General features: G+C 41.2%; 1 protein-coding gene across 1 annotated transcript; it reads left to right on the top strand.

Annotated features, from left to right (window-relative positions):
• The first annotated feature begins 443 nt into the window (after window positions 1-443).
• Window positions 444-10,926, top strand: radx (RPA1 related single stranded DNA binding protein). Its single transcript, XM_036523793.1, has 15 exons — window positions 444-1,038; window positions 1,317-1,459; window positions 1,573-1,765; window positions 3,137-3,245; window positions 3,631-3,731; window positions 4,181-4,300; window positions 4,459-4,554; window positions 5,199-5,366; window positions 6,033-6,190; window positions 6,679-6,854; window positions 7,115-7,162; window positions 8,032-8,186; window positions 9,005-9,274; window positions 9,585-9,767; window positions 10,605-10,926. Exons 1-15 carry the CDS (start codon window positions 444-446, stop codon window positions 10,739-10,741), a joined length of 2,652 nt encoding a protein of 883 aa, XP_036379686.1. The 3' UTR covers window positions 10,742-10,926.
• Window positions 10,927-11,295: the final 369 nt, after the last annotated feature.

Genomic DNA, 11,295 nt, shown 5'->3' on the forward strand with positions numbered 1-11,295 from the left:
ATGACATTTCAAATTTACCGCCGTCATCAACGCTCGACAAGCCGAGACAACTTTGTTATTGACTGGTTGTTCAAAACTGATGTTAGCTAAATCAAGGACGAAAACTAAATTAAAAACATGCTGCTGGAAAGTTGTGGTGACGCTGGACAGTTTACTGGCTAGCTTGCAAGTTGCTGTGGATTGTTTTTATGTTGGCTAGATGCAACTATCAATAAGAATAACTTGTCAACAAAGTGAATAGCTGCTTTTATCTTGGCTTCCTTAAAGCCAGCAATTTGCTACTAGCTGTCTAGTCATTTTTAGATTTTCAAGATAGCTTCTGTTAGTTATAGATTATTTTCTAAACAAACTACGATCTAGTTAGCTTGCTGGCCGGTCATGCCCATGATAGCCTGCTAACTTGTTAACTATTTACCCTTTAGCAAAGTTACATAGCGTATGAAATGATAGAAGGCGGACCGTCCGTAGAGCATCCTTCGAGTGGCTTGCCCCAGAGGTCACTTCTGTGTTCTGCCTTTCATCAGCTACTAACTGCTAAAACGCTTAGACTAAAAATCGACAATGTTGGTTTTGTTGCTGTACTTGCAGTGCAAAGATATTTGGCCGAACAACAAATCGCTATTGACAAATGTACTGACAGCTATTGCTATGATGTTACCGTCACTGACGGAGTCTGGCAAGCCAAATGTTATCTTGCAAGTAATCTCAACTATCTGGTGCAAAAGAATAGGCTTCGGAGTGGCATTGATATACAGTTAACGCAGTGTTCATTTCTTTACAACGAAAGGAGAGTGGGACACGGTTTGGTTTGCATAGAGGGGATAGAATTTGGTAGTGAGCACTCTGACATTCTCCGCTCCATAAAAGACGTCGACGCTCTACAGGTGTGGTCAAAAGAAGGCGATGTGACTGCTATAGTGCAAAACGATGCGCCCCTTCAGTTGAGTCGGAAATACTACTTGTCACTGTGGAATAATGAGGATCCCCATGGTAGATTGTGGATCCCTTGCATTCCGCCAACAGACGTGGTGTTGGACGGTAAGTGGGGGAGTTGCGGGATACTTCGCTCTGATAAAAAAAAAAAAAAATCTCAGCTGAGCCGGTCAGGCCTGGTAACAATGTAAAGCTGCTTTGTGACAACTTGTGTTATAAAAAGAGCTATATAACTAAAATTGAATTGAATAGTTAACGTTACTTTAGTATGATTACATGAAATGACATTGACACGTGACATGACATTACCTCTGTCAACGACACGTGTAATTGTACAAATGCAAACGTAATATTTATTTATTTATTTTACTGTGTCTCGACAGTGTCAAAGATGATTCTCCTAAGTGATCTAGAGTCTGTCTTTGGAAGCTCCCATCGGTATCTGCCTCTCCTTGTGAGAATATTACATAAATCCAGACTAAGATTCTATGGAAAGATGGAGACAAAGATTGACATCCCTTTTCAGGTGAGCAGTGTCACTTACTATTATAGTTGTCTTTGTCAGATGAAATTACAGTACTGCTGCACATTAACTAAAACATAATTTTGCCAATTTTGTACCCATTTTGTGTTTACAAGGCCTACTTCGAGGTGGCAGACCAGAGTGGCTCGATGTCCATGGTTCTGTGGAACGCATTGTGCCCTGAGTGGTATCAGAGGCTAAATGTGGGCACGGTTCTGTACCTTCAGAACTACACCCTCAAGCGGAGCTACCCGAACAGGTCTCGGCCTTGTCTCGCAGACCCACAGATGAAGACCTTCACCTCAGTTGGTACTCAACTCCATATCTAACTCACCCAGTGCCACCGATGCATATGCACATTTTGTTTTGCATCTCTGTGCCAAGATTGTCTTACGGTCAATTTTAGGCTGCTTTTCAAGCTATTAGATCATTTTTGTTCAGTTTTCTCGGCTTTGTTTCTTGGATGGCTTAAGCCAATGAAATGTTTCATTTATGTATTCTGTTAACTAATGATATGGGCTAAATGCCTATGGCAGCCTGCTTTTTTGATGTACCACAGGCATGAAGCCATTGTGTTCTAATTTAAATTGTGTCATCTTGGGTCATCTTTACTTAGTTGTCATTAAAAAAAAAGTTCTCAAGATGGTGTTTTTCAATCCATGCATTCTGATTGCTTAAAATGAGATTATCATGCATACAGTTTTTGTTATGTAGGGCTGTGATTCAGCTGAAGGCAGGTTTTTCTCGACCTTGGTTTTTCCATCCAATAGCACATATGCACAAATGGGGAAATATGCAGTAGCGCAGTTGAGGCTACAAGCATTTCATAAACCTGTATTTCTCTGGTGCTTTCTGTTACCTATGACTAATGAATATATAAAAAATTAGATGATAAAGATAGAGACCATCTTTGGTGGCCCTCTCTGATAGACCATGAAGGATAGGACCATCCTCTTTTGATTCATGCTCTAGTTATTTGGGAATATTTTTGCACTGGGTGGCATGTTTTAGTCTACCAAAACAATGACCAAACAATGAATTGCGAATTATATGGCTTTAATGCTGTTCATGCAGAAACAAAAGTACCTTTGTAGTATGACATTTTGCCACTGCCAAAACCAAGACACTGTTGGTTACTGGGACCGTAACCAACCAAAACCAAAAGGAGTACATTACCAGTCAAAAGTTTGGACACACCTACTCATAGAAGGGTTTATCTTAATATTTACTGTTTTCCACATTTTAGAATAATAGTAAAGATATCAGAACTATGAAATAGCACAAATGGTATTATACATTTAGCAAACAATGATTAAACAAATCAAAACTCAAATCTTATAATTTAGATTCTTCAAAGTAACCAAAAATATTTTTACAATTAAAAAAAATTATGGAAAGAAATACATGCATAGGCATCAACTTCACTATTTATATTTGTTTAAAAAACAAATTTCAAGCATTTAAGCATGTCTAGTTCAAAATGTCTTTTAATGCATGTTTCCCATTATCTTAATCAGGTGTGTGCAAACTTTTAACTGGTACTGTGTGAGAAGGTGACAGAATGAGAACTATTATGTGTCATAAACCACTCAGAACAAATGTCATTTCAGAATACCATTCAAGTGCCAGCAGATGTCAAATTTAACTCCGTCTATGATTTACCTTTGGCTTGTTTTGCAGAGATATGCTTGAATTCTCGAGATCCTGCAGTTGTCATCGACGTGATACCACCCAAGAGTGTGAAACCTCAGTGGGGTTTACCTGACGTAACACACCAGTTCATCACCAGGTGCAGGCTCAACACAGGACTCCACCCTAGGCTCTCAGGACGAGAATGCAGTGTGGTTCCATTTAAATGCACAATGAAGTCCATAGTGGTTTGCTCACACATAGAAACCTCAAAAATCTTCAAGCTGTTAATGAATGAGAATGTAGTTATTGTTTATTATTCACTCTTTTATTGAAGTGGTCACTAAGGTTCCAGTATCACTTTACAAATTAATTATGAGTTCTTGCTTATTATGTAAATAATTTTACCTACTATAGATCTCTGATATAGAACCATAACAAAACTACAAGATATTAGCCATATCCTTGCAAAGTATTTGTAAATCATAGAATCCTACATTTTTTTCTTTCATTTACTGATATAGTTTTTTATTTCCCTTCTCTAGATCTGAATTGGATAGCTTGCCCAACAAATGTGCCTGTGATGTCATCGGCCTTGTCACTTTTGTAGGACGCTGTGAGCGGATCAGGAACAAGGGGACCACAGGCAAGTCAGTCTGATCATAACTATTTGACAGTGGTAGTTTGGTCTCCAACACGGAGAGACTGAGAGCTCATTTATCTCTTGAGTGCATATCTTACACACGTCATGGGGTTAATGGCGTAGGTAGAGACTTCATATGCTGGTGTTTGGCAAAAGCAAATAAGAGCTCATACAGTACAGTTGGCATTTATGACAGTGTTCAGACCCACTTTGAAGGATTGCACAAGGCCTAACACATGGCAACTAGTACGATCACATCAAAGACGTCTTTTTACACATTTGAAACAAATATCTTATGCTAGGCATCATTATTTTTCATGCTTACTGTCATCAATATATCTGGGTCAACTACATGTTTTACAGCAATCCTAACTTCACGTTGTATGTATACTAGCTGAACAACCAGCTGAAAGTTCAGAATGATGAGATTATTTTGTTACATATTTTTTCAGCCCCTGAGAAATACTGGACATACCGCTGGGTTCACGCTGTGGATGGAACATCAAACCTTCCCTTTGTTCTGGAGATTTTTGCTTCGTCACAGCCTGAAATATTTAGTGGAATATGTCCAAGTAAACCCCTGTCTTTCTCTCTTTCATTATATTCATAGTCTGTACACATCCAGCAACCCTCATTTCTGGTCATGTCTGCTCTCTTTCATAAATGGTGGTGTTCTGTTCTGTGATAGCGTTGTGACTGTGACTGAAAACCTCCCCCTCTCCCCTTGCAGTGACATACCTGGTGTGCACTCAGATGAGGGTGTGCCGAGAGTCAGAAAGCACAGTTTATCTCACCAGTTCTTGTGAGACTCTGATTTTCACCACTGGTGGGTTGAATACAATACCTTGGGCAAATGCATAAGCATTTGTAGTTGAACTGATATTTTAAAAATATGGTTCCAGTTAACTGTTTTTTATGTGACATATGTAATTACATTCTTGGTAAACCAAGTACGTTTTTCCAAATGCATAACAATAACATTTCCAAGGTTTTTAAGTTTGTGTCAATTTAAAAACAAGTAACTTATATTAAGACTTCACACAGCACAAATTGCAATTGCAATTGCTGCTAACTTACAATCTCAGTGTTTTTCAAGTGTAACATGGCTAGCAAGGTCTTAGATGATAAATGTATGTAAAAGTTGTGTCATGCTTTCCATAAACCTTAATGTATGCATCTTTAAGCTGTGTTTGATGTTATTCCATGTAAAGGTGTAACATAACTTAATGTTTTTGGAACACATCTTTGAATTCAAAGACTTTGCATTTGACAAAACTATAAATACTAAAAAAAAAAAAAAGTATTTGACTGTATTTTCAAATACATTCCTGAATTCAGTTACTCTTTATGTGGAAAAACAGTGGTTTCAAACACATTTGATCAAAATCCAGATTTGCAATGGCATGCCATATGTCGGCCTCTTTTTTCCCTCATCAGCGTGGCACTAAGATGGAGGCTCTGTTTTTCCAGGATATCACAAGGGCAAGCCATATGTGTCCGACCCAAAAGTGAAGAGCTTCATCCAGTGGACCAAAACTCTGAAAGACAGTGTGATGCTGAAGAAGACAGTCATTGGAGGCCATTACCGTTTCCCACCCTCACCCTCAGTTTTCACCCAGACCCTAGCTGATGGTGTGGGTAAGAAACTGAGCTGATTACTGTGCTAGAGAGAAGAGTTTTTACATCTATACAGTGTACTCCTTAGATATTTTCTTTTATTGTAAGGGTCTTGGCTGCACTGTACACAAATTGCAAGAGGTTGAAAGATCAGAAAACATACACTATATGGACAAGTATTTGGCCACACCTGTTTTTCAGGGTTTGGGCTAGGCCCCTTATCTCCAGTGAAGGGCAATCTTAATGCTTCAGCATACCAAGACATTTTGGACAATGCTACGCTTCTAACTTTGTGGCAACAGTTTGGGGAAGGCTCTTTGCTATTCCAACATGACTTGTGCCCCAGTGCACAAAGCAAGGACTATAAAGACATGGTTTGATGAGTTTGGTGTGGAAGAACTTGACTGGCCCGCACAGAGCCCTGACCTCAACCCCATCGAGCACCTTTGGGGTGAACTGGAACGGAGATTGCGAGCCAGGCCCTCTCGTCCAAAATCAGTGCCTGACCTCATAAATGCTCTACAGAATGAATGGGCACAAATTCCCACAGAAACACTCCAAAATCTTGTGGAAAGCCTTCTAAGAAGAGTGTGGAAGCTGTTATAGCTGCAAAAGGGGAACCAACTCCATATTAAAGTATATGTATTTGTATGTATATAATTATGAGTCCTATCCTCCCTTTTTCAGCTGATGTTCCTGTAATTGCTGCAAGTGAACTGCAGAGGGAGGTAGAAAGCTTGCAGTACCGGGAACACAAGCGGCTGGCCATACAGGGACAGATCACAGCTGTCCAGTATGTGGCATGGCCAGAGGAAGACCAGGCCTCTGCACAGTCTGCTGAACAGGTCAGCACAAACAGCACGTCCAGGAAACGGTCTCAAACAATGCTATTTACACAGCAGCTACAGAAAGAGAAATCCTGTTAAAACAGGACTTCAGACTGCTCTAGCCTGTTATATATGTCATTGCCCCTTCACATACATATTGATACCTATGCATAGGAAAATCTATATATAACTCATGGGAGGTTACCCTTAAAGTCTTAATGTCTTCTTCCGTTTGCTACCTTGTTTTTAGAACTGATAAGGAAAGTGGTGTGAAGTTGAAGGATTTTTGCAGGATGTTATTGATTTATGAGTTATTCTTGGTTTACATCTTTATTTCATTTAAGTGAAACACAGGCTTGCATATCAATGGCATGTATGTTGTCAAACTATCATTTTAACACCATAATACCATAAACCTAGAGGTCATGCACACATCAAATTTTCAGCGGGGCCTTCAGTCACTAGAATGGCCGGTAGAAAATGATTGCTAATACTGTATGATGCAGGCTGGACTCGAGAGCACCCCCTCTGGGCCGACAAATGTCAACACAGGGCCCCCACCACTGGGGGACCGTGGGGCGGTAACAGTAACAGTGACGGAGGCCGGCGCGGACAGTGATGCAGGGCCGTCCGCAGGGAACCCTCCGCCGTGCAAGCGAAAGAAAAGCCGCCGCAGGAAGAGGTACAACCCACACCCTCAGATCATCCTGCAGTCAGAGAGCCACGATGTGGAGGGTCCGCTCGCCGGGATCCCCACACACACACTCGCACGTCCCCGTTTGCTGAGCCACCCGCACCAAACACAGTCATCAGCTGGATACCACGGCCATACTTTGCTTCTCTGCCCGTGCATGACCAGAATTAGGTCATGGATGTTTTCTGACCTGATAAAGGTTTCAGAGTGTCTGCATGCTTGGGAACACCTCTCTTGTTTTATTTCAGAAAGGTGAAACGGCGCTACCTGACTCAAGCCACGATGCCAGAGGAAAGGTAACAGACCCCCCTCTGCCCCTGGTCCTAAATCTTTCAAAGGATGTAGTAGCTGTGTCCTGCAAATACAAACCCATACTCTTGTGATCATAAAGCCCACTAACTGCCCACAGTAACTCTCCATTATCTCTAGGTTTTCTTGAGTAATGCATCATGGTAAGTGGTGAGAGAAGCCCCCTTAGACAGTGCACAAACCTGTTTGACAATGGAATGCTCCGTTTGCTGCATGCAGGGGATCATCTTGCTGTCTGTGTCGCTACTCACAGAGAACATAAATCCTGTATTCCTGGCATCCCAGTATACGTCGTTGCACCATCACTGAAGTGCCACGCTTCTGAAAGCAGGCAAAACAATGACACATTGCCATGCAGTGACACAACTGAATTGAAATGGACATGACATGCAAAAATATCTTTTAATCTTAATCTCTTCTTATCTTTTAATAATAGCACTGATATTTTGTTATTTGTTATTTGGATAAAAGCCTCTGCCAAATAGTGGCAGAAGACAATAGTAACAATCAGTAGCGAACACATCACAAACAGCTTTGTGTTTGCTTTAGTCTTGTGCATCAGAAGTAATTTCTAGAAACAGTAAATCAAGGTGTGTATAAACAAAATTAGAAGCTGGCTGTGTTGCTAATTTGGTATCGGTTTATGCCAATCATTCAGCAATGTCCTAGTCTGTTTGAAAGGGTGCAAACCGGCCATTTGAATTCCTCAGTTTGTGATTTGTTGGTGAGACAGGGAATGGCAGCATTGTTGCTGTGAAAGTGGCTACAGATTAACACTGCAAGTTAACAATCATTTCTGTGAACTGCACTGTGTTCATGGCATGAAAAGTTGATGGGACATCTAACCTGTTTTCAGAGAATCCAGGCAAGGATGCAGTACAGAAGGGGACCTCCAGGAGGTGGAGGAGGAGGAGGGAAGCAATTCTGAATTTGAGGAGGAGCAGAAGGAGAATGAGCCACAGGAAGGAGACCCAGGCTGCACCAGAGCCAGAGAACTACAATGTCCCACTGGTATGAGATCTGGGATTCCTGACAGTATAGTTTGACCATACATCAGTCTGATTATGAATCTTGTCTAGCATGTTAATCATGGATGAAGCGTCAATTCTGAGGCATGGCTGCACAGCAGAGTTTTTGCAAGATCCATCCATATTACGATATCCGTGCTAAGCGATATTGGTGCAATAGCAATGTCTCGCCTCCCGATTCAATCTCAGATTGAATGTCCGAAATCTCACCAAACAACATGTAACATAGTTTAGGCATGGTGAAAATATAACCTCGAAGCAATATGTAGATTTGTGTAGAAATAGTGTAGTACTGATATGGATTGTCTGAAAATGTAACCCAGCCTAGCCTTCTGAGTACAGTCTGGACAAACCTGAATAGAAAAGGGGCATGACTCCAGAGTTATCAGCAAAGCACAATAGACCTGGTAGGCATGAGATAGATAAGGGGTGACGTGTAAACTTTCAGTATCTCAGAACACACATGCTTAGGAAGAAGACATTTCAGAAAAATATTTGTGGTTTATCCTGAATGGTGAACTTAAACACACTGGACTAACATTGGAAACTAACACTGGAAAATAACCCAAAGCACAGCTTATACTATAACATGCCCCAGAGGTATGTGACAAATGACAGGACATCACAGAAACAAAGAATTCTGGGATTTTCAAAACTAGTCTTGTGGAGAGTAGTTGTCACTTTAAGCACACATACTATATGTTTGAAATATGATGGAATTTGTTAGTTGTGGAGTTGTTTTAGTTATGTGAAACATATTGCTGGGCCTTGAATATGTCCTGCTCAATGTTCACTGCTCAGAGGGAAAGCAGCCGGGTGACCGCCATGGTGCATCATGGGAAAGCAGCACATGGGCGATGCTCAGAGAGAGTGTACCGACGCACTTCAGTTTCAATAGCCTGCAGCCGGAGAGCGTTCCTCGGAAATTCAGCTTTGAGGACAGAGAGTACCTGCTGCAACAAAGCAACCTTCATCCAACCAAGTGGTCACCGCACGAGTTTCACCCTGATCAAAACATAAACAGATACTCTCCGGTGGCCTGCAATGGCTATTTCAAAGTCACAGTGCTAGGTAAACTTAGTTCTACCCTTGAGCATTACCCTGTCCAGTGCAGTCCAGTGTTAATATGTTTGCATTTGACACATTACAATGTACACTTTTATATGGAAGTATTAATGTGCTTTAATGAAGGACCCAGTACCAGCCAAGTTGGTTTTAACTTTAGTTTTAATTTTTTAAATATTTTATCTATATATAAGGATAATATTTAAAAATAAAGTAGTAGTGTCTTAAATGGATTTCAGATCCATAATCCTGTTATTCTGAAGGAACTTTTTTGTTTCACAGTGCTGCTCTATGTGTGTGTCTTCCTCTCTGCCAGGTATAAACCAGCAGACAGCCATTGATGTGATATTTGTGCCAGTGTTGTCCTCTGAAGACCCCAGGAGTGTCGGGCTACCCAGAGACCCCCATGACAACACGCTGCTGTCCTGCTTGTCAACGGGCTTCGTCAGCCCGCTCAGGACCCCCGCAGACAAGGACCAGCCCAACCACCCTAACCCAGGTAATGCAGACAGGGGAAGGGCACATGGGTAACCATATCCCCCTGTGAATCAGGCGTGGAGGGCTTATTTTAGCCAGGGCGGAAGCCCTCAGTCACTTCCGAGCCAACTGCTATTCGTAGTTCACATCTAGCCTGCAAAGTAGGTACAGTTTCTCCTTTCATAAACCTGACCTTTATCTGGGGTTATTTACACAAGAGATTACAGGCCAATGCGGAGCCGAGTCATATCAAAGGCATGCTTGTTTGTTCATGAATTCCGCCCCACACCCATAGGAGTAGGCAAACGCACTTCCCATGTGAGGGGCACTGGGGGCACACTGCAGTGGTGTGAAGTCACGAATAGTGGGACTTTACTTGTGGCTGGAGGGATACAAGTTCAAGGCCCAGACAGTCTATTACTGTTGTACTCTTTGGCAAAATACTTGAAGAACACCTAGAACTGTTAAACTGCCTGTAATTTCCCTTGCAATTTAGTGATACAGCTAATTGAAGTTTGATGTTCATTTAACATTATCTGGATAAAAGTCATTTATGGGAAAAAGTTTTTGGTTGTAAACTCCAGGAACATTGAGTGCATGTACCCAGCGTAGAGCAAGTAAATTGCCAACAAAAGGCATGTTTATATATGTGTTGCGTATCCAACCAAACACTTTTACAGCTTTTTATTTTCTGATAGAACAATACTCATAAGGTCAAGTTGCTTCAGTTTAATAAAAAACCTCTGTCCTCATAAAGATAATGCCTGCTGTGTAAGCTATGTTTGTTCCCCTGGGGAAGGACCTCTGCTAATTTAATGAACAGATTCATTAAAGAGTAATGTTTTCTGTTGCTTTGTAGGTGACATTATTCAAACAGCAGCTGAGCTGGAAGCCATGCACGTTGTGTGCCTCATTGATTTCTGTCACCTGGGAGGGGAGAAGGTGGAGGTCTTCATCAACAAGGTGTATAAAATGACAGATGTTGCTTTTGTGTAAATTCCTGATGGACAGAACCCAAGGCAGGAGGGACTGGTCGTTATGAATTTTTTTGCACCCCAGTCATCTGCAAATGAAAAACAAACATTTTTAAAGTAATTATTTATGTAAAACATGAGAGTGGCCTTATTAGGGCCCTGTAGGACTATAGTGGCCCTATAGGACTATTTGTTCTTTTTTGTTTTCCACGCTTTTGTTCTTTCCAGTCTTTCACTTGTTATGTTGTGAAGTGTCTGTCTAAAATCTGTTTAGAATAAACAGTGCTGCCTTGTTGAAGGTTGGTACTTAGTAACTTGGATCCCCAATGTCAACTGTGAAGGCCATTGACGATAACGGAATAAGGTCTCCTGAATCTGGTGGGAATGTTCACAAATGGAATTGCTCAAAAGGGTTTTTTACCTGCAGACAGACATGTAAATGAATCCTGAGGAAAAAATACAGCCGTTTATAAACTTGGATGCCCTGAAAGTGTGAAGGTAGGTTAAGAAAAGACTCAAGTCAGGGAGTTTTCACAGACTTTTAGCACAGGAAATGTGTGTCTTTGTTCTAGTGTT

The sequence above is a fragment of the Megalops cyprinoides genome, chromosome 3 (assembly GCF_013368585.1).
Source record: "Megalops cyprinoides isolate fMegCyp1 chromosome 3, fMegCyp1.pri, whole genome shotgun sequence".
In the NCBI taxonomy this organism is placed as follows: domain Eukaryota; kingdom Metazoa; phylum Chordata; class Actinopteri; order Elopiformes; family Megalopidae; genus Megalops; species Megalops cyprinoides.

Coding starts and splice junctions, on each gene's coding strand:
- radx (XM_036523793.1), top strand. CDS start 444: ATGATAGAAGGCGGACCGTCCGTAGAGCATCCTTCGAGTGGCTTGCCC. Junction 1,766..3,136: donor GAAGACCTTCACCTCAGTTG/GTACTCAACTCC, acceptor CTTGTTTTGCAG/AGATATGCTTGAATTCTCGA. Junction 4,555..5,198: donor GACTCTGATTTTCACCACTG/GTGGGTTGAATA, acceptor CTGTTTTTCCAG/GATATCACAAGGGCAAGCCA.